At 39.1% G+C, this 27,894-nt stretch overlaps 2 protein-coding genes across 7 annotated transcripts in view; one reads left to right on the forward strand and one right to left on the reverse strand.

Annotated features, from left to right (window-relative positions):
• Positions 1-13,364, reverse strand: part of entpd1 (ectonucleoside triphosphate diphosphohydrolase 1) — a 58,359-nt gene extending 44,995 nt beyond the window's left edge. The window contains exons 1-5 of one of the 3 annotated variants that reach the window (XM_069189198.1): positions 11,176-13,364; positions 10,326-10,421; positions 9,682-9,915; positions 8,028-8,102; positions 5,907-7,270 (exon numbers count right to left, since the gene is read on the reverse strand). In XM_069189198.1, the coding sequence (XP_069045299.1) occupies positions 7,004-7,270; positions 8,028-8,102; positions 9,682-9,915; positions 10,326-10,421; positions 11,176-11,808 (1,305 nt within the window). In that variant the 5' untranslated portion in view covers positions 11,809-13,364 and the 3' untranslated portion in view covers positions 5,907-7,003. Of the gene's footprint in view, positions 1-5,906; positions 7,271-8,027; positions 8,103-9,681; positions 9,916-10,325; positions 10,422-11,175 lie in introns of those variants that run through there. The other 2 variants (XM_015347434.2, XM_015347606.2) reach the window with 2 other exon arrangements.
• A 98-nt stretch (positions 13,365-13,462) lies between these two features.
• Positions 13,463-27,886, forward strand: aldh18a1 (aldehyde dehydrogenase 18 family, member A1). Of its 4 annotated transcripts, none has more exons than XM_015347591.2 (18): positions 13,463-13,568; positions 15,304-15,442; positions 17,158-17,381; positions 17,912-18,061; positions 18,488-18,592; positions 19,127-19,279; positions 20,371-20,461; positions 20,637-20,761; positions 21,052-21,196; positions 21,753-21,826; positions 22,034-22,133; positions 22,253-22,473; positions 22,591-22,728; positions 22,999-23,194; positions 23,411-23,532; positions 24,190-24,376; positions 25,299-25,394; positions 27,069-27,886. In XM_015347591.2, the coding sequence occupies exons 2-18, from the start codon at positions 15,340-15,342 to the stop codon at positions 27,248-27,250; spliced, it is 2,412 nt and encodes an 803-aa protein (XP_015203077.2). In that variant the 5' UTR covers positions 13,463-13,568; positions 15,304-15,339; the 3' UTR covers positions 27,251-27,886. The 4 variants fall into 4 exon arrangements, with proteins under 4 accessions (XP_015203077.2, XP_015203075.2, XP_015203079.2 ...); XM_015347589.2 differs by having other exon boundaries at positions 13,464-13,568; positions 19,127-19,285; XM_015347593.2 differs by having other exon boundaries at positions 13,464-13,568; positions 17,230-17,381; positions 19,127-19,285.
• Positions 27,887-27,894: the final 8 nt, after the last annotated feature.

Genomic DNA, 27,894 nt, shown 5'->3' on the forward strand with positions numbered 1-27,894 from the left:
TTCAATAGCAACTTATCATTTCAAACTTAAGCAGCAATACTGGTGATGGCTCACACAAGACATGGAAAAACTGAATACAGTATGTACCTATTAAGCAAATAAGTGTCAGAAAAATAGTGCTTATAAGTGAATTCTGTGCTGGTATTCAAAATTCAGTCAAGTACTACAGTATATAGCTAAAAAATCTAAGATTGGAGCACTGGACAAAAATCTAGCATACACTTTTGAACAGTAAACATTTGAATGCTCTGCTTGTGACAGCCATGACAGTTTTGGATTCAATAATTCACATGTTAGTGGATGTCTATACACTGCCTCAAAAATAATAAATGAAGCTGACACTCAAAGATAAAGTTCACTACAAATATATCCTCGTGTCTCCTGAGAAAAATGTCCCTCGTTGCTTCTTGAGCAACAAAAAAGATGTTTTCTGTCCATTTTCAAATTTCTCAGATATATACTACATTTAATTATTAAATTAAATCCTGTCATCCCTTAAATTGGGAATACTTTACACAGCAAAAGGTTTTATTGTTCAATACTTGAAGCAGCAATTACATCTATGAGGAGATCACAAGGGATTGCCTGTGGCAACAAAAAGGAAGACTATGTCTTCAGCACCACAATGTAAAGGAGAAAAACGGTGATGGATTATTACATCAATTATATCTCACATCTTGCAGGGGGTTGAGACAGCTTGTTACACAGGAGTAAAACCACCAGGCACCTCTGTAGAAGCCAAGGAGTGTATTATCAACAGAAACCCCATCACAGTCTCCAGTTTTGAGCGGTGTACGGAAAAGCACTCCCACAAGAAAATCCTACAGGAGGGTGTTTTCAGGGATCCTTCCGTAGTCAAGCAAATATGCTCGGAGTATTTTGTGATGTTGCTGGGAAGATACCGTAGCATCGAAAGGAAAAAAAAAGATTCCAGAAGAAACTCTACCAGTTAGGTGTAAGGACTACAGTCCCAAGTTTTTGAGTGTGTAAGGTCCTTTGGTGTTCAAATGTCACAGATTTTGCAGGATCAATGGATTCTGTGAGTACACGTTGGGATACAGTAACAAAAAAGCAATAAAATGACGATTACTTGAGAAATAGTTTGGTCTTTTTCCCCCCATACTGAATTTTATTCAACACAGTTTTCCACTATATCCTCTTTGACTCCAACTTTAGTATTGTACAATAGGTTGTATTACCTATACTGTAGGTTGTTGAACTCTCATTCAGGCCAGCTGCCTCAGTTTATTATCGTTGTTAGAAAATGGAATCACCAGAGGGTTTCCAGCACATGTGGTTAGCTAAATACCCATTACAAATGCATAGCTCATTAGGTTACAAATACAAGAACCCCTCCCCCCTTTCAAGTCCCCGCTGTAGTGCAAGTGAATAGTAGAAAGGCAACTTGATTTTCTGTTTCTGTTTGAGATACAAATGATAAGAAGAGAAATTCTAAAAGTGATATTTTTACTTCAAAATTAAGTCTACAATGAAGTCTCAAACTACAGTGCAATCATCATCGATGATTGAACACACATGATGAAAGTAAAAAAAAACATGAAACACAAAACATGTGCAGCAGAGATAGTAACTGGAAAACATGTGGCACACACACACACAATGTCATTTGTTTCAAGAAATTATAAGAGCAAATGGACAGTAATGGTCATGTCACTTCCTCTGCCAAACCGCTTTATACCAATACGGTGTCGCAGGAAGCCGGAGCCTACCTGGCAAGCAACGAGCTCAAGGCAGGGTACACCTGGGACGGGGCGCCAGTCCATCCCAGGGCAACTGCAAGCCAATCATACATGGGGACAATTTGGAGGCCACAGTAAAGGCCAAGGGGGGGAATTTGGCCTGGATATAACTCCCAACTCTTATCAAGAAATGCCCGGGGATCTTTAATGACCACTGAGAGTCAGGACCTCGGTTTAACATCTCATCTGAAAGACAGCATCCACTACAGTATATTGTCCCTGCCACTATAATGGGACATTAGGACCCACACAGACCACAGGATGGGCACTCCCACTGGTCCCAATAACACCACTTCCAGCAGCATTTATAGCTTCCCAGGAGGTCTACATCTAGGTACTGACCAGGATCAACCCTGCTTATCTTCAGTGGGTAACCAGTTCAGAGCTGCAGGGTGATATGGCTGGTGGCCTGACAGTAATGTTAAGATGGAATTTTTAGACTACTGTCTTCTACATAATATTTCCTATGGTATTGACCTATGGGAAGATGTACATAATCTTAACTTTCCACAAATGTATCAATTTTTTTAGAACAATAGTCCAAATAAAAATATTTTGGTTGTAATTCTTTAACTATGTCTTCTCCCACCTGTAAGCTGTGAGCCTATATTATTCTCATGGAAGCAGGTGGAGGCAGTGACTGTACTTTTCACATTTTTAAAAATTTAATTGCATACCTAACTTTGGAATCACAGCACAAAAAAACAAGTAAGTGCAGATAGACTCCTCCATTCTACCTTCCTGTTGAGCCATTCACCTTCTGGTCATACTTCAAGCTGTGCAGTGACATAAAGAGGGGAGAAATGGATCTCCCACTGACATTAATGCAAGTCACACTAGAAGTCACCGGCGTTGCTGATTCACTAATCCTGGCTAGTTCATCCTGTACCTATTCACAGCAATGCTGAATCAATTGTGTGCTACAGCTTGGGGAATCCTGCTCATGGTTGACTAGCACAATGGCCCATAGCATCTGGGGCATGTAGCCCCTGTTCTTGGGGCAAGTACTGGTTGAGGCATTGACGTTACTTGAGAGAGTTGTAAGATTAATTGTTAATTAATCTTAATAAAGACCCAGATTGAATCAATGAAGGTGCTGTTTTGTAGAAAATGTGCTATTCTTATGTTAAAAACATATTTAGGAAATTAGAGAAGACATTATCAATCACTTAAAAATAGGATGTTCCAGTTCAAGTATTATGCAAATGATCTGCAAGTTTATTGAAGGAAGGATACCCCCTAAATAAATTGAGATTTTGGGAATAGTGAACCTCCAATAGTTTCTTTCATTTTTCCTTGCTCAGCTCACAATAAAATTCCTGCATTTTTTTTTAACTTACAAGTGTAAATGTATGCATAATTTCCCCCATACTAGGATGGTAACTTTTCATCAGTGTCACGGGTGATAGTAAAACTATAGATGCATTTGTTCCATACTGAATTATTTCAAATTTATATGGTTAGGTTGTAAGATACATGCGCAGACTGAACATCAAATGTAATGAAGCCCATATCAGTTCTTTAATTTCAGGCAGATGCTTCTGTCAGTGCCTATAGTTTTAACAAGAAAGAAAAGATAACACTGTGCTGTTCTCAGACACCAAGTGCTGGATTTGCTCAAGCATGCTTTCAGAACTTTGTCTCATCTGGCAAGTATGCTTTCTGTGGAAAACTAAGCAATACTTTCCAAAGGAATCATGATAACCAATTGCAGTCAGGGTGCAATGCATATCAAAAAAGCTCAAGCTTACTTTTTATCACACGAATTATACCATTTGTATCAGGCATTTTTTTTCCTGTTTTTGTTAACTTGGCACATACTGTCACGCCCTCTGCAGCCAGGGGGTGCTCCTTCTCTGTCCTGTCCCTAGTTTCCGGTCTGCTGTCCTTCCTGTCCCTCTCTTTCCCTTGGGCTATATATTTCCGGGTCTTGCACTCTGTCCTCGCTCAGCATTGAGGTTCGGATGTCCTGAGACCCGCCTAGCACCAGGGCGCCCCACGTCCGCTCCCTGAGGGCATAGGTTTCTATACGGCATTCCTGAACTCTTTGCACTAATGAGCCCGGGCCTTTTTCCCGTCTCGCCACCACGCATATGGGTCTTTTTCCGCTCTCCTGCTCCCCACGGTTAGTCCCTTTGGACGTCCGTGACACATACAGAACGGTCAAATTCAACTTATTTTGCTGGTGATAATATCAGTAAAGGCTCTATAAAAAGAGAAATTCAGCAAAATATGGGCCTGAGTATAAGCTTATTCATTGAGATGCTTTTTATTTTAAAAATTATAATGAAGCTCTTATGTACGTAATAGTACTACCTATACACCCATATAGAAAGGTATTGTCTGGGTACACTTCTTTTCTGGATCACAGCTAGGATTTTAAACAAAACTCTTACACGCTTCAAGGTTTGAGAAAATAATGTTTTGTATTTGAATAAAGCAGAAATAAAATAAATTGTTCACAAAAATAAAACTTCTTGAAGACAGTCAAGCATAAGACAAAGCATTTGTCATGAAGTCATGAAATCATGAAGATACAGTGCCTTGTGAAAGTATTCGGCCCCCTTGAACTTTTCAACCTTTTGCCACATTTCAGGCTTCAAACATAAAGATATAAATTTTTTATTTTATGTGAAGAATCACCAACAAGTGGGACACAATTGTGAAGTGGAACGAAATCTATTGGATTTTTGAAACTTTTTTAACTAATAAAAAAATGAAAAGTGGGGCGTGCAAAATTATTCGGCCCCTTTACTTTCAGTGCAGCAAACTCACTCCAGAAGTTCAGCAAGGATCTCTGAATGATCCAATGTTGTCCTAAATGACTGATGGTGATAAATAGAATCCACCTGTGTGTAATCAAGTCTCTGTATAAATGCACCTGCTCTGTGATAGTCTCAAGGTTCTGTTGAAAGCGCAGAGAGCATCATGAAGACCAAGGAACACACCAGGCAGGTCCGTAATACTGTTGTGGAGAAGTTTAAACCTGGATTTGGATACAAAAAGATTTCCCAAGCTTCAAACATCCCAAGGAGCACTGTGCAAGCGATCATCTTGAAATGGAAGGAGTATCAGACCACTGCAAATCTACCAAGACCTGGCCGTCCCTCTAAACTTTCAGCTCAGACAAGGAGAAGACTGATCAGAGATGCAGCCAAGAGGCCCATGATCACTCTGGATGAACTGCAGAGAACTACAGCTGAGGTGGGAGAGTCTGTCCATAGGACAACAATCAGTCTTACACTGCACAAATCTGGCCTTTATGGAAGAGTGGCAAGAAGAAAGCCATTTCTCAAAGATATCCATAAAAAGTCTCGTCTAAAGTTTGCCACAAGCCACCTGGGAGACACCCCAAACATGTGGAAGAAGGTGCTCTGGTCAGATGAAACCAAAATCGAACTTTTTGGCCACAATGCAAAACGATATGTTTGGCGTAAAAGCAACACAGCTCATCACCCTCAACACACCACCCCCACTGTCAAACATGGTGGTGGCAGCATCATGGTTTGGGCCTGCTTTTCTTCAGCAGGGACAGGGAAGATGGTTAAAATTGAGGGGAAGATGGATGCAGCCAAATACAGGACCATTCTGGATGAAAACCTGTTGGAGTCTGCAAAAGACCTGAAACTGGGACGGAGATTTATCTTCCAACAAGACAATGATCCCAAACATACAGCAAAATCTACAAAGGAATGGTTCACAAATAAACGTATCCAGGTGTTTGAATGGCCAAGTCAAAGTCCAGACCTGAATCCAATCGAGAATCCGTGGAAAGAGCTGAAAACTGCTGTTCACAAACGCTCTCCATCCAACCTCACTGAGCTCGAGCTGTTTTGCAAGGAAGAATGGGCAAGAATTTCAGTCTCTCGATGTGCAAAACTGATAGAGACATACCCCAAGCGACTTGCAGCTGTAATCGCAGCAAAAAGTGGCTCTACAAAGTATTAACGCAAGGGGGCCGAATAATTTTGCACGCCCCACTTTTCATTTTTTTATTAGTTAAAAAAGTTTCAAAAATCCAATAGGTTTCGTTCCACTTCACAATTGTGTCCCACTTGTTGGTGATTCTTCACATAAAATAAAAAATTAATATCTTTATGTTTGAAGCCTGAAATGTGGCAAAAGGTTGAAAAGTTCAAGGGGGCCGAATACTTTCGCAAGGCACTGTAGTGCTGTATACCATAATATATGGAGGTATATCTCCCTAAGAAACTGCACCACAAACACACACTTCTCTGGCTATTGGCTTAATGAAATTAAGTACTGATTTCTGCAAATATGTACAGAACTTGAATAAACTGGTTTTGAAGAACAATTATGTTTGGTTCACAACTCAAGTGTTCATAAGCCTTGAAGTTTACATACTGTAGTAAAATTAAGAAAACTAAGGGCAAGTTCACAGAACAGATATACTGTAGGAGTCCTTTTTGTAATTTTGTAAAATGAAATACAACACCACAAAGAAGAAAGAAACCTTTTAAAAATGTTAAAAGAAAGCTAACACTTGTACAAAAAAGTAGACAGAACCCATGAATTGAGGTTACTGGGAATACTAACAGCCCTTCATGTTACAAGGAGGACACTGTGTGGATTATGTGTGCATCCTGTACATTTCTTCAGCTGAAGCCGAGAGAATGTCAGTTTCTCAAAGCAAAATGAGTGTGGGCTGGATGAATGCCTGTTGTGTTAGGATTTATTTGTCAGTTTTTGATAACAAAACGCTCTTGCCATGTATAGTCCTTCAAGGTGAGTCAGAAGAGATGACAGATGCCTTTTCCAGACACTAATAAAGGATTAAATGAAAACTATAAATAATTTCCAGAATATATACAACATAGGCTCAAACATGTGTTCTTTAATGGGTCATATGTATAGCAACTATTATTGCCTTCTGTTTTTTTTTTTCCTAGTCAGGAGCCTCCTTCGAGGCTTTCCATCTTTAAGATCGATCCTTGAGATGAAACAGGATGAGAGGCTGGCAATTTTTGTTATTAATGTCTATACAAGGGTTGAATACAGGATAAACTGCTTCCAAGTACTGAACTGAGAAGGAATGGAGCAAAGACAAAGTGTCAGCATTGTAAAAGGACAGGACTTGATTGCTGAAGTCTACCGAGATGCCTAGCTTTTCCACTCTCTCCTGAAATGGCACAGGGGTCTCCTGGGAATCATGGCAGGCCAAGTACTGTCCATTGCTGTGGTAAATACACCACGACACCTTGTTCATCCCTAAATTGGTCGAGTTAAAACCTTTTCCCCCTTTCCTTGGGATTGAGCCATAAGCTACTCCAATCAGCCAATATGGTTTCTCTTGAACTACAGTATGACCTCCCAGTAATGCTGTCCATCTGAGAGTTTGTTTTCAGCCAGAACACTGTACTGGGAATCAAACCTCTCTGAATTCTCACCCTGTGGAAAGGGAAGTTTGCTCCAACAGACTTCCAGTTTGTCGTGAGAAACCTCGAGCTTAGTATGCGCTGTATCAGGGTTAAAAGTGACATCTCTGAAATCTAGAGAAGGAAAAGCAAAAATCAGGATATGCACTGGAAACATGGAAATTAAAATCTGATCATTTCACCCATGTTTATCTGAGATTCATATACACAGATACTCAAAAAAGGAAGATATCTCAGTGTCCTAGAGACATTTGTAGTCTAGATGGGATGCCAGTCCTTTGTAGGAAATGAACTTAGGGCCCCAGGGCTATGAGGTAGCTATGCTAACCACTGTGCCACCATGCCATACCTATTAGATGAATATTTTCTAGAAAATTACAAGTGCTTTTGAAAGTAAGCCACTTCTATTTTGGTGGTTTATGAAAACCCTTTTATGTAAAAAAAAAAACATGCAGATTTCTTCGTGCCTCACAAATCAACAGTCAGTCTATCCTTCCTGTTAGGTCACATGTTCACAAACAAATGTGATGGATCTTTTTCCACCTGGTACCCATATTCCCCTAATGGAAACCATATGACTGAAGTATGTCACAGATATACAGAGAGAGAACTTGACATGGTCCTCTACTTACTTGACCACATTCTTGGAAGGTGACATGAAACAACCATGAATAATTTTTCCACTAACTTTTCTGTTGTTTTAAACTTTGCCATTTCCACTTGGTCTTTTTCTGTACAGCATAAAGGAAGCACGGGTGTTTTCCTTTCAACAGGAAAGGACATACCGTAAAGAGAAATCTCACATATGGTAATCTCATTTAATTTGCATTTATGGGAAGTATTGTTTTTTAACCAGGGCAATATTACTTACCCAAGTCCATGAGTTTTGACATGCTGCAAGATAGGTCAATATTTTATTAACACAGATAGGCACTGCATAACATTGCTGCAAAAAAGCATTGAAAACTCCATAAATCTTCAATTAAAATGAAAAAAGCAAAGCAATGTATCAGGTTAATGAGCAAAAGCTTTAGGAGCCTTCTCATACTATAGGTTGTTGATAGTAAAATAAAATGACTCATCCAGAGCATTTCTGAAAGTTGTAATGACTTTGAGGAGAAAACAAAAAGAATTTCTCAGCCAATTGGAACTAATTTCCTAAGTGAAATGATGCTGATCACTTAATTTTAATACTAAGGAGAAATTAAAAATAAAGCTATTTTAAAACTCACTCTGAACTTTGTTGAAAGTGAAAATCTAAAAGGTATTTTAGGTAAACTAGTCTAAGAGAATAGCTAACTGTGGTTTTGAGACCAGATCAATAATACTTAATTAAGTTTAAGACTTTTTTTAAAGTAAGCTTCTGTATAATCATACGAAACAAAGCCTTTCCGCAGCTTTGCACACCATTTCTAATGCATTTTAAATTATTAAAATAACACTACTGTTTTAATGCAGTTTGTTCAAAACCTTGTTGAGGGTACACTACTGACTGTAAAAGCACTTTCAAAATGGTACACAGGGACTATATCTTTCATGCAACTATAAATAATTAATTATTGGATATACGCTGTGAAACTGTGTTTTATTTCTTCTCTTTTCAGCATGGAATAAACCTATTACTTGTTCCTTTGCAGCCTACGCATGCTGATGCAGCTACCCACCTGAATTATTGGATATAGATTATTCACTGAATTCCGTTAAATTTTTAATGCCTGGGCACAGAAATGGTACAAGCCAATAAAAGAAACAGCTTGAAGGCTTCAAAGAACTGACATTTACTACTGATTTCATTTGCAAACCTTTTTAAATCGGTGCACAGGCAACAGGCATCTCTAGTGAAACTTGCATAATAATAATAAACTCTATTTTACATAGCGCCTTTAAAGGTGGCTTCTCAAAGTGCTTTACAGAATGACAACAATAAATCCAAAATACACAAGATAAAACACACAGAGGAGACCGTGGATGGTGGTACAAAGTATAGTAGGAGCATAGGTGTAAAGAATGGAACCAGTTAAGTAAAGGCTCTTCTAACGAAGAGCTTCTTCTAAAATAAACGTAGCTCATAAGTGTTTTACCACACTTATTAGCAGTTCTCTTTTTAAAATCAAACATTTATTATGACAAGACCTGAATACGTTTTTTTAACCACATTTTAATTTTAAGTGTGTCCTTATGAGAAAACAGGGAAAAAGCAAAGTGTATGGATATTGAACATTTGTAGTTTATCCTGCAGGTTATATACCTTTGCTGCCATCTTCTGGTGTAATAATGAAAACACAACATTTCTGGGGCCTGAATGAACAAAAGCTGTTCAATTTCAGAAGATATAACACCAACTAGGTAAATCAGAGTTCAGCCCTGACACCACTACACAGTTACAGGAACACACTGAAAAGCTCTGTACATAAACTAAAGAAGGCTTCTGTTAAGACCTACATCTAAAAAAACTAGTTATGACCTAAAAATGTTCTGATATAACAAAATGATACACAAAGTAGACTGAAGGCATCAGCATTTACCTGAAGGAATGCCAGTCCATCTTCCTCCTGAATGAGAGACGTGCTGGTGTTCACTATTGCATCCATCTCATTAATCTGACATTCGAGAGCTTCCTTCTTAGACAGCAGCCACTTCAGAGAATACCGCTCTTCTGATTCCAAAATCCTCATTATCAGATCTTCATCCTCTTCAATCAGCATCTTCAACCTCCTGTACTTTCCACAGATACGTTCTTTGATTGAGGTTGCACGTTGCTGTAACAGTTGTGGAACAGAACAAGATTCTTGTGACTCCCTATAATATCTATTGGGCACAAAATCAACTAACAATCCTAGTAGCATTTTAGATAGTATACACAGTAAGTTATTTACTGGGGAAGTAACATTTATCTAAATATTATATTGGCCATCAGTTAAGGACATTATATTGTCTAAATGCATTTTAGTAGTTTTATTTGTGAAGGACTAGTTGTATCAAAGGATAAATTTGTCATGTTAGCTTCCTGAAGATCTTTCCTGCTTCCCTGACTTACACCACATCTGAAAGGTGATATTCACCTTGAAGGAACCTTTGATATGAACTACTTATAGGTTGTTTTGTCTCTGACAGAAGGTGAATCAATAATTTAGAACAGAATAAGTGGAGCTGTTCATGCATTACTCACTGAGACTTCACTGAACAAAGAATCCATTCCCCTCATTGTCTCTTCAGCAAGCTGGCACATCTCCATCAGCTTGTTTATATTCTCCTCCATGATTTTCTGACACGGGAGAGGGGAATATTATTTGCAATAAAGGGTACTGGTTGCAGATTTTCAGACATTATAACAATGCATGTAATAGTCCTAGAACTACTTAATAAAGCTACAGATAATCTTGGAAGCAAATATTTAGTTGTATCACCTTCAGAGAAGTATCATGAAAACCCAGTTGCACAATGACCTTTTCAATTTAAAAACTACCATTTTATCTGGCTAACATTATTAAACAGACTAAGTAAAACTGCACAAATATTACAACAGACCTACATAAAATGATTCAATTTAACATTACTGTATGAAAACTACATTTAACTGATAAAAAGACATTTGTAAAACTATGAAAGTAATTGTCCATTTTCTCTGGGGATAAGGTACTTACTTTGAATGTTAAAAATATTCCACGTTGAACATTTACACAGTGAAGACCGATTTCTGGGAGAGCATCATATAGCATCATATATAAATTATGCCATACCATGTGAATAAATCTTTTTTTCCCCAGCATTATTGGCATTCTACGCCACAGACTATTTTCTCCTTACTAATATATCTAAAGTAGTCATATTGAAACCTACGACACGGTGCCATCTAGTGGCTTCAAATGGACGCTTTGTTGAATTTCAGATGCTAACAATGTTTTGGCCACTAGTTTTTGGACCACAGGCATTCAGAACATGTGACTGAAAAAAAAACAGTTATAAAAATGAAAAAGCACATCCTTTTCACCTTGTTATTGATAACATGATTCCTTTACCTTCATCTCTGTACAGGCCTCCTGGGACGTCACTACTCGATGATTCTTGTGAGACCCTATCACAACGCACAGAGAGCACACACTGATTCCATCCTCCTGACAATAAAGTTTCAGCTCCTCGCGGTGCTCTGCACACTTCAAGGAAAACGGGTTGCCTGTCACCTTGATGATGGTGTGCCCCAGAAACGCTGCTTTATTCAAATGCAGTTCGAGATGGGCAGCACAGAGAGAAGCATCACAGGTCAAGCACGTTTTCACAGCCACCAAATTGGCGTCGATGCAGTGGTCACACGGGATTATTGGAGCTGCTGGGGGAAGATCCCGAACGGCAGGATTCCTTGTGCCAAACTCCTGCACCTCTTTCTGAAGCCTCATGTTGATCTCCAGGGAATCTCTGACATCCCAAAAAACTGGCACTCGGGGCAAAAAAATGGACCCGTCTCCGAGATATCGCAGTCCCAGACAGTCCTGATGCACGTCTGGCAGAAGTTGTGTCCGCAAGCCAGCTGGACAGGGTCTGTATAAAAATCCAAGCAAACTGGACACTTCAGGTCCTTGTTTTGCACATCTGTCTGCAAGCTTTCTTCTGCCATTATGCCTGTGTGGGCTTGCAAGCAAGTGTAAATAATTCATATACTGACTCCAGAAAGAGGCATCAGGTAGCCAAATGGGTAATGAACATATCAGTCTTACATCAGGGAACCAAAAAACATATTACATTACTAGCCATAAAAAATATTACAAGAAAACACTTTTTTGTACCTTAATCTAAAGCCCTTTATTTGATTTATAAGAAGGATATTCAAACAGGTCTCTTCTCCTGATTAACATTACTGCAATGCAATAGTATATAAAGTGTGCAAGTCTGTTTTGCAAAATGTAAGACATGCAGACTCTGCAGCTGAGTGTTATATTGTCAGGGGCAAACAACATTTGTTCTCCAAGTAATCACAACCCACCCTTACAACAGCAATAGAACAGATGAGCTTCAAGTTTCAGGTATAATATTCAGCTGTTGGAAGGTTAGAAATGACCCAAAAATGCCATACATGCTGAGTACTTCCAGTTTATAGAGGGCCTTAACCAAGACACGAACATCAAGCTTTGATATTGAGTATTTGATGGGTAATGGGTTGTGCATGGTGAAAATCCCAATTCTCTACAAAGCCTGACACACTCTGGATCTTCTTACATGGCACTCTGCCCAGGTAACACCAGCAATCCCTGGACTCCTTACCTACACAAGCACTACACTAAACGTTGGTCACTCTTTACTCATCACATCATGTCTATAACCTCAATGGTGCACTTATATGAGGCTGCAACTGCTCTTTTGGGTTTTGCAATACTTGTATAAAAGTAAACAAACTGTTTTTAGACAGAAAATGACCTATATTTGTACTTTTGTATTGAACTAGAAGTGATTCTTTTTCTCTTTTGTACTTACCCTATACAACACGGCACTAAGCCATGTTGATTCTTTCTTTTTATTTGACATGGTAATAGTTATTGACTGTAACCAGCTTCACGGCATCCAAACATTCTCCACTGTGAGAATCAGCCAACGGATGACATTAAATATATATATATTTTGAAAGCTTGAATCGTGCTATTGTATTATTACTGTTCTTGTCTGTGGAAATCAGTCTCGAAAAGAGTGTCAACCAAGCGAATAAATAATAAAGACAAAACGTAATTAAGAAGCTGCATGCAATTGATACTAGAATGTAAATCATGGTAATACAAGCAAAAACGTATTTGCTGTACTATAACCTTTTATTATAAATACCGACTTAAAACATTTTACAACAACCTTATAATCAGATTATGAATTCATTTTTCGATTATTTCGTCCACAAACAATTCCAGTAATAATACACAATTCAATTTAATTGTGGACACAATCGGCACCAAGAATCAAACGGATAATAACTTGAAACACCAACACGCTCAGCGGCCCGCACTCAGCACAACACTTGCTGGCGACGTCCACTTTCAGCACAAAGTAATTGCCACGTGTGAACCCGGCTTTGTGATTCTAGAGATAAGGTTACGCAATCTTGTCTAAATCTTGTGCATGAAAACATATTTTTTTTACGAATGGTACGTAGAAAGCGGAAGCCTTGCGCAGCGACCTGGATGGGAAATGCTGTGTCGTCACTCACGGGTCAACTGCTGCTAAATTTATTTAGCGCTGGTTTGCTACGGCAGTAACGTAGGAAGGCTTACTGAAAACGGGGAAGGGCTATGATCTTTACGTATGGCTTGATGTAGAATACAAGTTAGGGAAGACGTGGATGGTCTTAATGTGTAAATAGTGAGAGGAGCTGTGCACTAAAAATAAGGATACACCTCATTTCACTCTTGGACGTCAAGTTGTGTAGAAAATACGCGTAAGTTTACAATAAATTGCGTTTCGGTGTAAGTAAAAATAAATCGTGCACCCGTAGATTGCAAAGGGAAATTGTTCTGAAGCAGTTAATTAAAAAATACTTGTACTCGAATTTTGTGATTGACGTTTCATGATAGCTACTGAGGTTACTTATACAGTATAAACAACGGCAGAACTTAATCAACTAATTTAGATTCGCCGTTTTAAGTTTCTTTACATTCTGCAGCAACAGCCATCCTGATCTATTTTTTACCCTCGCCACCTGGCCCTGAAGGTAACTGTGGGATCCGTTTGTAGCATGCAAATATTGAACTGGAATTCCTAAAATGCTGCTTCAGGTTTTTTTGCTCCGAGTAGATCTGGTGAACAAAAATCACTGCGACTCAGAATAAACTAGATCACTTTGGTGTTCCGTTATTGGAAAATCTGTGATGTACTGGTGGGTATTATGATGATAAAATATGCAATCGAAATTAGAGTCTAAGGACTTTCGATATTCTGCGGTTCTGAGATCTAATTTCTTGCACGGTATGTTCTGTTGTTTGAGAGGAGTAATTTATTATTTAAATTGCAGATTTAGCGGATGTGTTAGTTGGAACGACATAAACTTCAATAACACTAAATCTTCAGAGATTGTGCAAGATGAACTGTAGACACAAGCAGTGTCTTTGAGTTCAGTGTATAATAAAAAGGAAGATAAACATCCTAATCTATAAACAGGAATTTCCGTAATTAGTTTATACATCATTCTTTCTATAACTGTTAAATGGCCAGTAATAATCGCCCTTTACACTATTCTAATTATTAAAGCTTTGTTTTTAATAATCATATTTGGCCTAATGCACAGTTACATTTCTTTGCTGACGTTTTAATGTTAACGTGAGAAATCTGGAAGATACACGAATGAATGACTTTTTGTATGTTAAATCATTACATCAAAGTAATGCATGCACCAGCTGTTGTTGGATAGCCACCAATTATCTTAAAATCTGTATTATGTGAAAGATTAACTGAAATGCAGTTTACTTTCCACCGCAGGGAATTGCACTGTGTCCTTCTGCTAAAGATGCCGAATGATATACTGTAGGTGTTAAATGTACAGTATATATAAACTAAAGCCTTCTTAATCGAATAGGGCTTTTTATCTAGTACTCTTTAATCACCTAGAAATAAAAAAAGCTGTACGTGGCAGCTTTGATCAGACACAAACACAGTGCTGTAACAACCGACAGAGTTACAGCAGCTGCTGACGAAGCATAGTATGGGCCCAGAGACCGCCCTGCTTCTCCCTTATTGGATCTCAGCGACCCCGATTTTAGTGTCTGGGAATTTTTAATGAAAGGGCTCAGTAAAGTCTTTGCTATCCAGTGCAGCTGGTGGAGGAAGAGGAAAAAAAAACATCATAACAGCACAGATCTAAGGTGGTACCATTGGAGCATAGGTTTAAGAGGACTCTACAGGTATAAACTCCTTTTGCTTTGCAGATTTTGAGTGATTTTCATAGTGAAAAGCCACACCTGTTAATGTTTTTTAGTGTAACTGCTACCGCTCTGCTTTTTCATTTCTAACTTATGGGCTTATTCTCTTTTAAAAATCAAAAATTGAAATTCATTTTAATCCATCCTTTTTTCCTTTTTTGAGGTGTCCTTACACCATGAACATGTATAATGAGACCTGGGTGTTGTTATGTTGTGTAGCGTGCCAGTAACTCGGCAGTTAATTTGTTCGTGCTGCAGTTGCCCGGGGACTGGGTTCCAGTGTTCGGTGTCATCATGCTGCGAAGGCTGGCACTGTGCTCCCGGTTCAAGGTAGCCACAGGGAGTGCGCTGTCGCGGATCAGTCCGCACTTCACAAGAGCAGCATCACAGGCGAAATGTAAGTATAGTTGCCAATTGGACAAGTGTTCACGTGCTTCGAGATTAGAACAGGTTACAACTTGCAAACTTTTTTTTGTTGTTGCTTATGTTGCCCCAGGGCAGCACTGTTACCAAACATAATAAACTAAGTCAGTTTCCTAAGCATTGCTTTTAAATCACTTTTGGAATACAGAGTTTTTAACAGAAATTGGTAGATTTGATTGATATTGATACTTCTAGCAATCATAAAGTTGTAGAGTAGAGGCCTCTTTAGGCAGTAGTATTCCTGTCCTTTTTAAAGTTCAGTCTGGAAATCAGTTTGCAGTTCTCCCTCATTTTTAATGGGGGTGTATAAGCATTTGATAATGGTAAGAATATTATGATTCCTTGTACTTCAAGAGCAGTATTTAGAAATGAACATTATTAAAGACCATCGTGAATGCTTGGGCAGGGTTTTCAATAGGGGGGAAAAACAGTTGACAGGAGTTATGAAGAAGTCTACTATAGTAGTGATGTTAACCCAGCAAGACAAGTTTTAAATAAATCTGAACACTGTGCATTAGAAATATATATGTAAGGTCTGGCTCTGAAACCAAATGTTTTTGTTTTCAAATTGAGTTTGTTGTAAGACTTTTGCTCGACTTCCTCAACTACATAACATTTCACTTGTAAATGTCTTCCATGCTCATCTTGATGCAGTTGCATTTGAACAGTCATTTTCTAGGTAAAAAGGGGCAAAAAAGTCGACACTTTCAACCTCACTCATCTTTCGGCTGTCATCACTTCTGTTGAAATAATAGAATATAAACTACCCATAACTCTTGCTGACCCTCATCTGTAATCTGTCTAATCTGTTCAGTCCGGCATCATGTGTTTTATTGTGATGAGTCTGACTGCTGATGTGACACTTTTCCTTGTGGGTCTGTAGCTGAGGGTGATGTTCTGACCTCTGCACAAGCTCTGCCCTTTTAAAAACATTGCTGTGTTAATAGTTTACAACCTCTGAGTGGGTATAGTACATCATCTTGTTTGTTTAACATTTGAAGTATATAATCAAACTTCATACATCAAAAATGATAAAATTAGGAAACTAATTTTATTTTAAAAAAGCGTGCAAATTAAGTTGTGTAAAAATGCAAGTTCAATGAGAAGTTTTAATTTAAAGGATGTTTGAGAAAAATCATTACGATTGAGATAACATTACAGTAGATTATTAATAAACTGTTTTGTCTTAAGATATTGTATAGTTTATTTTTCCTCATTAACATGAAAGTTTTTAGATTTGCCATCTTGTGGGCTTTGTGCTTTCTGAGCTTCAAGTTCTAGCAAACCTGCTGTAAGCTTTGTGTAGCCGTGTTGGTGCTAAAGCATGCTTGGAGCTAAATAGTGCTTCCATGCCAAGTTCACTCACAACACAGTAAGATGGCAGAATATATATGATGTGGATTAACCACAGAAGTCTAATTTGGGATGCTCCTTTATATGACAATTCACTTAAAATAAATGGAAGCACAAATCCATGCTGAGATCTTCTGGTGTTGTGAGGGAAACAAAATATCTGACGAGGTCTGGCTGTGTAAATGGTCTATGAAGGTTCCTACACCAGTAGAAGGCATGCAGTTGCTAAGCTCATAACATTGCCAAATAAACCATCATTCCCCTGCTTCACTAATGGCTTTGCATGGCGCATTTCCTTGTCCGTTCATTGCAATTCCCATTTCTCCCCCCTTTCAGATTTCCCTGCGATCTGTTCGCCATTCAGAAACACTGCTGTCCGCCACTGGAGTAACATTCCTTTTATTACAGTCCCGCTCACCCGTACCCATGGTAAGTCGTTTGCTCACCGCAGCGAGCTAAAGCACGCGAAGAGGATCGTGGTGAAGCTGGGCAGCGCCGTGGTCACCCGTGGAGATGAGTGCGGCCTGGCGCTCGGGCGACTGGCTTCCATTGTGGAGCAGGTAAATTCGGAGGAGAGGCCAGAGCAGTTCAGGGAAGGTGGGGGGGGGGTGGGGGAGACGGAGGGCTCAGGGTCAGATGCCCCTGGTCTAGTAGGGGGGCTGATTGATGTGGTCCATGGTCCCTTTGGTATTTCTGTGGAGATCTCATTTCACGCATAGCATTTGCTTTATATCTATTTGTTTTGTTGGCATTTGGGATTCATTTTGGAATCCCTTGGAAATACAGTGTGCATCCTGATATTTCTGAGTGTTGCCCAGTGGAAGTAAGTACAGTATCATTTTGAAACGTGCAGTAGTACTTCTCAAAAGAAATATGGCTTTTTTGGTTTGATGGCTAAATTAAGCTAGATCACGCTTTTTTTTCTCTTTATCAATATTTAAACCACTATCCTTCTATCTTATTGAATTTAATTAAGTGTTAGTAATTGAAACATACTTTTGAGTTGACTTATCTCTTGAGTTTAAGCGTGATCTTTGTCTTATGGGCATATCCCATTTCATGGTTTAATGCTTGTTACTTTTCTTCACAGGTTGCTGTGCTGCAGAACCAGGGCCGAGAAATGATGATAGTTACAAGTGGCGCTGTGGCTTTCGGTAAACAGAGGTTGAGACATGAAATCTTGCTCTCCCAGAGTGTCCGCCAGGCACTGCATTCCGGACAGAACCAGCTCAAAGAAATGGTGAAACCTCTTTAATGGACATTGTCGTGTAGTACATAACAATAATATGTGAAGGTCGATCCATGTACAGTAATCGCATTGAAGATTATTATTATTATTGCAAGCAGCGTGCTTTTTTTAAGCATGTTTTTTAATATAACAAATTTGCTTCTTATGTTATATTGAGCAAATCTTCCTAGTTATACATGGACTTAAAATGTTTGTACAATTATTTCCATTTCCCGCTTTTTCGTTCTTGTATGAGCTCAGAAGTCCGAAATGGATCACACTGCTTCTCAGTGGTAGCTTTATTTATAACTCATGGTAACGTATTGAGGTCAGGCTTAAAATCTTGCTGATGATAAAGCAAAGTTCGCCTACCCGTTGAAGCGATAAGCTGGATGGTGAAACGCTGTAGTGGTAACTGTGGGCCATTACTGTTTACAGTCCGTTCCTGTTCTTGAAGCCCGTGCCTGTGCAGCAGCAGGACAGAGTGGGCTGATGGCCTTGTACGAAGCCATGTTCACGCAGTACAGCACGTGTACAGCACAGGTAATCCATCAGACCCCCAAGTTTAATTTTATGTGCTAAACACCCATGTAGAGGTTATAATTTGCAGTGAGCCTTTGTCCACAAATCAGGTTTCATAGTGCTAACTTTCAGTCTAACGGTCGAAACATTGGAGTGGTAAATTATTCAAGAATGTAGCCTGTAAGTTTCCTCGGCTTAAACTATAAACTTTTACTGTTCTTCCACAGTTTATCTCTTGTCAGTAAGCATGGCAGAATTTGTAGATAACTCAATTATATATCTATAATGAAGAATGTATTCTTTAGACTTTAGACTTTAAATTAGTGCAGTCATTTTTTCCCCTTTTCCCAGAACCCAAAAGGGCCATATTTGAAAAAAAAAAAAAAGACTGATTTTTTTTCTGCTTATATCCATTATGACTTAGTGGTGGTGGTGGTGGTGGTGGGGGGAACAAATCAGAAAAACAGCTGCAAAGTGTCCCAGAAGATTTCAGTAAGGTGAGCATAGTGACTCTGTGCTGTAAGGGCTGAAATGTCTGCACTTTGTTTTTGACAGATTCTTGTTACAAACTTGGACTTCCACGACGACCAGAAGCGAAGGAACCTGAACAGCACTCTGCACGAGCTCCTGCGGATGAACATTGTCCCCATCATCAACACGAACGACGCTGTGGTGCCCCCGCCCGAGCCCAACAGTGACCTGCAGGGGGTAAATGTGGGTGAAGTATCATGGGTTTGGGCAGGTGTCCAGCATTGAGGGGAGCTGCATGCTTGGAGCTTGAAGGCTAGGATCTGCTTACTGCATGGAGCATAGCCGTGGACTATGTGTTTTGTCTGCGGCAGCATGCCATCTGTCTGTCCGTTTCAGAATTTCTTCCTTGCTCCTGCATTCATTTCTGTTGTCGAACACTGCTTGCATTGTGGCAAAAACAAACTTGGATATGGAGATCAATCGGATTGCTAGGTTGATTGTGAAAGGTGAATATTTAAAAGGGGAAGTTTCACATACCTGCATAGAGGCACACATCTTGTTAGATTCTGTCATTCCTGTTCTTTTCTGCAAGAACAGAATAATATTAAAACAAATACATGTTTTAAAATTTTGAAGTAAAATTTAAAAGTGTTTAAGAATTTGTCTGAGTCCATTTAAAATCATTTGGGTTCCAGTAATTCTAAAAATTCTGTTTGGAAATACAGAAAATTAGTTGTAATGTTAAATTAGGCATCCTTCCAATTAAAGGAAGTTGTCTTTTAAAAGCATTAAAGAATTAACTGTTTAAACAAAATAGTACTGCATTACATGTGAAATGCTGTATATATACAGAAATCCCATAGAAATATGCACTTCAGGTTAAATTTTCTGAATGAATTATACCAAATATGACCATGTGAAAATATAAAATCATAAAAGACATTCTCTGTACAGTTCTTGCTCTCTGCTAAAGTGGATTCATGTAAGCTTCCTTCAAACCACTAACCAAAGCCTGCTTGTGAGTTAGAAAAAAATATTTGTGCGTCACATTCACTTATAATGTCTCCATTAGCTTTCTTCTGTCATTGTCATGCCTCTTTATACAGTATAAGAAAAAAAAATATTTGACTGCCTTTGTAATTTTAACTGGTTGTTGAATATTTGAAGTTTGTTGAAACAACATCTTCTGAACAGTGGTTAAATCCCCTTTTACAAAGGAGACCTAAAGTGCTATTGCTAATTTTATTAAAGCACCACACACCAGTACAAAAACTAAAAACTGTCCCTTACCTTACCTTGTCTTGTTTTGTCAATGTTTTTTAATATAGGTGATCAGCATTAAGGACAATGACAGCTTGGCCGCCCGCCTAGCTGTTGAGATGAAAGCTGACCTGCTGATTGCTCTGTCTGATGTTGAAGGTTTGTAAGTTGTCTGTGAAGTGTGTAGGTTATTTAAAAAGATAATGCACTAGGCTATGGTCATTTAATGTCTACTGTGGGAAATTGGGAATGTGCCAGTTTGAAATCCAGATAGTTCACAGTGTTTCGGAGTTATGCGAAACAATAGCTCAGCGTGTCTTTTTTTTCCCTTTAGGATTGTATGATAGCCCTCCAGGATCAGATGATGCTAAGCTTATCGACATTTTCTATCCTGGTGACCAGCAGTCTATTACCTATGGAACAAAGTCCAGAGTGGGAATTGGTGGCATGGAAGCTAAGGTATTTACTAGTGGGGAGAGATCCAGAATCATCCCTTTACATTTTGAAGTCATGTGTGGAACAAGACCAGAGGTCTAGATGTATGTTAAGTGCTGCATTATACGCAAGTGCTAAACCTTGTTTCAGTGCTGAGCATAAGGTTTACAGTACTTGTATCAGGATCCCTTGTAGTCAGCTCCACTTAGGTTAAGATATAATTCTTGTAATCCTTATGTTAAATAAGATTTGCACTTTGAAATTATAAATATTTGACTGTTTTACTTCAAAGCCCGGCTCGCTTCTTTTCTCAGGTGAAAGCTGCTCTGTGGGCCTTGCAGGGAGGTACGTCTGTCGTTATTGCCAATGGAACACACCCCAAAGTAACAGGGCACGTCATCACAGACATTGTGGAAGGAAAGAAAGTGGGGACGTTCTTCTCCGAAGTGAAGCCAGCAGGTGAGTTTTAGAAATACTACTTATGTTTTACAACAAGAAGGAACAAAGAAACTGAAAGTAGCAAGAGCTTTATAGAAGGAATCTTACATACAGGACATATAAATGTTGAGGTGACTGTTCTGTCTTGGCAATGCATTTTTTTAGTGCGTTACTTGTAGCAGGTGTAATAAAAGTAAAGGTACCCTATTAATTTGGCCGTAAATTTTATTTAATCCTATTTAATTAGTTTTATTTACTTTATATAGGCTGTTTGTAAGGAGGCAATCTGCATGTATAAAATGTTGGGCTTATTCACGGAGTCCTGACACATTCCTTGGTATACAGTAACAATTGTGTGCAACAAAACACTAGGCATAAAATGGAAACAAACCTAATACAGCAGCACACTAATGTAGATTATTTTGCATAGGCCTGATACCACTGGTACATAAAAGGTTTGTGAAGAACATAGACAGTTACACAATTTTTTGTGGTAGAGTTCAGACTTGTGAAATCAAGTTCGTAGACAGGCAGATTTTGTCCTATTCCTTTTTGTGATGCGGATGTTGGCTCATAGGTCCCACGGTGGAACAGCAGACTGAAATGGCCCGTCACGGTGGACGAGTGTTAGCCGCTTTACTTCCAGAACAGGTGGGGGCAGTGCAAAACTTCATGCTAAGCTTCATCTGTCAGTTGAGATATCACTTCAATTTCACAACTGTAGCTTTATTTCAGTTTGCACTACTGTTGTTTTTCTCCCTTCCCCCATACACTTTGCCTTCTGCTGTGAAATATAAACACTGGGGTTCTTTGTCTATACTTTAACAAAGCTCAGATATTCATGTTGTTTCATTGCAGAGAAGTGAAATTATTTGCCACCTGGCTGATCTCTTAACGGAGAAGAAGGATGATATTCTGGCTGCTAACAAGAAGGACATGGAAGTAGCGGTCAGTGGAGGTAATGCTATACATTGTTTTAATAAAACATGGGTGTAAGGGCTTTCCTTTTTCCTGCTATTTTATGATTTCTTAAAGTTGTGCATCAAGAAGACATTTCTTATATTAACTGAATTTCAGGCAAACTTTCTCCTCCCATGCTGAAGCGGTTAAGTCTATCGACGGCCAAGTTAAACAGCTTAGCCATCGGCCTGCGTCAGATTGCTGTATCCTCTCGGGACAGCGTTGGCCAGGTGCTGCGCCGGACCCGCGTTGCGAATAACCTGGAACTGGAGCAGATAACTGTCCCCATCGGTGTTCTGCTGGTGATCTTTGAGTCTCGTCCTGATTGCTTGCCTCAGGTAAGCTTGGGTTGCTATAAAGATGCAAGCAGTCAATTACAAATGTTGCCTGCTGGAAATGATTTTTCTTATCTGTGGGGGATCTGCGGTATATCTCTGGGTGTTCTGTCTCTGCAGGTCGCAGCTCTAGCTATTGCTAGTGGAAACGCTTTATTGCTTAAAGGAGGAAAAGAAGCCTCAAACACAAACCAGACGCTGCACCAGTTGACACAAGAAGCTCTTTCCATACACGGAGTCAAGGATGCAGTACAGCTAGTAAGAAGAAGCTTCTGAAGTGCTTGTAAAAATTGTGAATTGAGACTCTAAAATTTCCAATGTAAGGATCTGCAAAATGTACTTGGAAAGAGTATATTGCTAAAAAGCCTTCAGATGAATTTCGAGCTTGTGAAATGTGAAAAGCACACGCTGGAGTGAATGAGACTGTTACTAGACTAAAATCGGGGGGGGGGGGGGGGGGAAGTTTCTAGGCGCACATCTGAAGTCCTTTTTATCTAGTTGTCTTTGCCTGTGTTTACACATCCTTAGGTGAGCACTCGTGAAGAGGTGGAGGACCTGTGCCGTCTGGACAAGATGATTGATTTGATAATCCCGCGGGGATCTTCTCAGCTCGTCAGGGACATCCAGAGGGCGGCCAAGGGCATCCCAGTGCTGGGGCACAGCGAGGGAATCTGCCACGTGTACATTGACTCCGAAGCCAGTGTGGACAAAGCCATCAAGATCAGTGAGTGAACAGTGTGCCGTCTTGTGTACAGATATGACAGCGAGTTAATGTGTTACCAAAGGTAACAATGTGAACAAAGTTAACTGGGACAGAAACTGGAAACTGGGTCAGTTATAATAACCTTCTCATTTTTTTTTATTGGGGGGGCTAATTGTAGAAAAATAACTTTCACAATTGAGAGCTCATGAAAATGTCCTGTCCATTTTAATTTTACAGTCAGAGATTCGAAATGTGACTACCCAGCAGCTTGCAATGCCATGGAAACTCTCTTAGTGCACAGAGACCTCCTGAGGACTCCTGTCTTTGACCAGATTATTGACATGCTCAGGGTGGAGCGGGTGAGCTTCACAGACCTTTTTCATTCAAATACTGCAGCTTTAAACTAGGTTGTTAATTATTTTTTTTAAATACAAGCATTTTAAATTTGACAGCATACTTTGAGGGAATGTCTGAATTGGTACTTGCACATAATCCTTGTTTTATTGTATTTGGCAACATTATTATGTCAGAGTCTCAGTAGTAACAAGGTTATTGTATAACAGTAGTGTAGGATTTCCTATTCCTTTCATTTCCCATACCCACATATTCATGGCATATACTAAAAGGATTCCTTTAATTTCCCTTATTCAAAATTTATTACAAATGCCTAATTGTGTTATAAAAATGGCCATTGCATGGTTTTTGTAAATCTGTTCTAAAACAAGTATTCACCCAGTAGGAGATGTAGTACCATACAGGTTTTTTTTACAAAAAAAATAGACCAACTAATTAGATGGTTGGTTTAGACCACCTTATTAGATTAGGTTCCTCTTGTTCTTGATTTTTTTTTACACACTCCATCAAAATTGTAAAACTTGTATTTTCACATTTGTCTCCTTAGTCTTGGTGATGTGGAATAAGAGTCATACTGAAGGATACAGTGCATCTTAAATGCAAAGCTATCCTAAGAAACATTGCATTGTATACAGTTTGACCTGTGTAGGTTTTCTTTCCAGGTAAAAATTCATGCAGGCCCCAGGTTTGCCTCTTACCTAACGTTCAGCCCCTCAGAAGTCAAGTCTCTGCGCACAGAGTATGGGGACTTGGAGTGCTGCATTGAGGTTGTGGACAGCATGCAGGAAGCCATCGATCACATTCACAAGTATGGCAGCTCGCACACGGATGTCATTGTGACCGAGAATGGTGAGTTGCTGAATTCCTGTAGTCTGTTAACAGTGCTCTGTGACATAGTGCTAAAATCAGTTAGATTGAATACAGAGTCCGGTTGTTCTGAGTGTAAGTGATCCTTGGTTTGAACCTAGCCTAGGGCTTCTGTGTGTGTGGACTCTCTCCCCAAACTCATGTGGGTTTCTGCCAGTTTCCTCTCATGTCCCAGAGACATGCAGTATATGTTTGATTGCATATCTGAATTATCTCTGGCCCTGCAATCAGCATCCTGCCCACAGGGGAGCAGGCATGTGCTCTCAGTACTGCTTGGGAAACAGACTAGGTCTTGCTGCAACCTTCACAAGGATGAGTAGCTTCCTGATAATTGAAGGATTATATGACATATCATTAACCCTGTTAGGAAAAGAAATGAGAACAGCAGATTTAGAGCTTGTGTAGTAATTTGAACTCTAGATGTACTGTAGATGAACGTGAGCAGGGTTATTTTCTATTTTCTTGAAGCCTTTTTACAAAATTATTTCCTCTTCACTTCAGTTCAGATGCATTACATCTTACTCATGGAGTTGGCCTTCTTGATTATTTTTGTATTAAGTTTCCAAGCATGATTCTTGAAATATCAAATATCAGTTTTAAAATTGCCCCCATTTCTCCTTTGTTCCTCACCCTTTGCCTTGTTGTTTGTGATTCAGTTTTTATTAGATTTAATTTTTTTTTAATAGTATAATGCGACATTAACTATAAACTGTGGAAGTCACTTGTACAACAACTCAGAGCAGGGTAGGATTAATATGATTTGGGGTTAATTAAATAAACCAACTGTGTAACACAGATCAGGTGAAAGAAGAAAAAAACATTAGGCCCACCATGAACTCAGACTGACTCCATGCTCTGGAGCATCCTTACAATACTGTGGTTTCTTTTTAATGTCATTTTTCAGAGGAAACAGCGGAGCAGTTCTTGCAACAGCTGGACAGTGCCTGTGTGTTCTGGAATGCAAGCACACGCTTTTCAGATGGATATCGTTTTGGCTTAGGTGTGTAACCAAGTTTGACTTCTTTCCTTTATGTGGATTTCTGGCTAATGGCATGTTGTGTTTATTTTGAATTTGGTCTTTTGAATTCTTTGATTTGGTGATTGCGCAACCGGTGATGCAAAGAAGATCTGGTATGTTTTTACAAACTCAAGTTTCAACCTTTACTACCACTTGGTTGATCCACTTCTTACTTTTTGAAACCATTAAGAAACTCCTTTTTGTTTATGATTTCTATTTTCCCCTTCCCATAAAATAGTTAATTTTATCATGTTTATATAGTTTTTATAGTTTATAGAATTAAGAGTTTTTTACAAGGTGTAATGGACACCTATTTGCTTTAATGGTCTGATCAGCTGTTAGGGAGTTGAAGTGATACATTTCAGTGATGGTAGCTTTTCATTGTGTGTTTTAATTCTAAAATTAAAGCTACCCAGAGTCGCTATTTATTCGCAGTGGAAGAGATGCTTCTTTTAAGCCTTTGGAAGAAAAGAGTTGGTTGATAATTAAAAGCTTGCGGTTTCTGTGTTCTTTATTCTAGTCTCCTATCAGCTGTAAAACTAAAGAACATTTTTAAAATTGATAAACACACTCACATTTTTAAAAAAAAGCTTAAAAACACAAACAGGTTAAAATACATTCACAACCCCTCTAGTTTAAGGCAGGTGTTTCATAATAGTATTCTCTGTTCTGATCAATATGGAAAATGAACAACTCTAATACAGAGTCAACAAAGCAATTAAGTAACCCTACTTTATATTGTATAAAAGCATAATTGTACTCCAGTACAAGTAACTGACGAAATAAAGGAAACGCCAAGATAAAGTTTTTTAATAGGGCATTGGGCCACTTCGAGCCACCAGAAAAGCTTCAGCAAGCCTTGGAACAGATTCTGCAAGTGCGATGCGACATCATTCTTCCATGAGAAATTCCATTATTTGGATTTCTTTTCATGGTGATATTAAAAAAGTCTTAGACACCGCTCCAGAACCTTCCATACGTGTTCATTTGTTTTGAGATCCGGTGACTGGAACAGCCAAAGCATGCTCCTCAAACCATTCAGTGACCACTTGTGCCCTGTGGATGTCATCCTGGAAGATTCCACTCAAGATAGAAATTCTTCACCACAGGATCCATGTGATTGCTCAGAATGGCTTTATTTACTGGCATTTACCTTGCCTTCTGAAGGCTAAACCATGTCGGGGAAAATGCACCCCACACTATAACAGCCTCCAGAACCCCTTCACCTTGGGAAGCAAGCACTTGAGCCTGTAGGCTTCTGTTGTCGTCCACGTCCACCACACGTGCTTATCCGCTTACTGAGCCAAAACAATGGACAACTGAGCCTGACCAGCTTTTTTATACATGACCCCAAGCATGATGGGATGTTAATTAAACACTAAGCATGAACCTGTGTGGAAGCACCTGCTTTCAATATACTTTGTATCCCTCATTTACTAGAGTGTTTTTTTTGGGGGCAGTTACAGTGCTTGTACATCAGTTAGTGTACACTGATCGTACAGGTAAAACATTTCACATCTGGGTTCCCTAGAAAGACAAAGCATTTTTGAGTCTTTAGCTTTAGAATTTCTATCCATGCTGGTAACTGTACAGATTGTTTGCCTGCATAATGGAGCTTTTCACTGATAAATATCACATCTTTTTTTGTTGTTGTAGGTGCTGAAGTTGGGATCAGTACAGCACGGATTCACGCCCGCGGGCCTGTGGGACTAGAAGGTCTTCTTACCACAAAATGGGTGCTGAAGGGAGATGGGCACACAGTCGCCGATTTCTCCGAACAAGGAAGCATGAAATACATTCATGAGAACATCCCTGTGATACAAAGATCCTCCAGCTAGATTGCTCTCTGGGATCGTCTGAGGGACCCTGCAGTGGAAGCGGAGTTTAATGTTTACAGATCAGGCAGTCAAGATCAGCTTATTGGACTGACCAAAAAAAGGTTGAAAATTGTGCCGTGTGAGCCAAAATGTTAAGAGTCTTGGAACAATCTAAAAAACTTGCTGTTTCGTTCACGTAAAGCACTCCACCAAATGGTTTTGGAAGAGCACTTTCATAATAATGGTAAAAATAAGCTGTTCATTCAGAGATTTCATGAAATGTCATGTTCTGTTATAGAGCTCTCATGAAAACAATCAAAACTCAAGCTGCAAGTGGTCCTCTAGATCTGCCAAAAACCTTTTATATGTTTCCCCCCCCCCCTCTGGTGTTATGCTTCTTTTTTGAGTTTAATACTCATTCTCTCCACTTCTGCAGAAATAAAAACAAATTGTTTTGGACCTGCTAAGCACAGTAGTATTTTAAAGCTGAAGCAACTGTATGTAATGTGGATAAACTCTTTGCTTTGTTATAGATACTTTAAAAATGGATTGGAACATTCCATATAATGGTATTTTATATGTAAAATGCCTTAATGATGATGTTTGATTTTTGTAATTAATGATGGTATTGTAGAATTAAAGGTTTGTTGAATAATTGTTTTCTG

The sequence above is a fragment of the Lepisosteus oculatus genome, chromosome 4 (assembly GCF_040954835.1).
Source record: "Lepisosteus oculatus isolate fLepOcu1 chromosome 4, fLepOcu1.hap2, whole genome shotgun sequence".
In the NCBI taxonomy this organism is placed as follows: domain Eukaryota; kingdom Metazoa; phylum Chordata; class Actinopteri; order Semionotiformes; family Lepisosteidae; genus Lepisosteus; species Lepisosteus oculatus.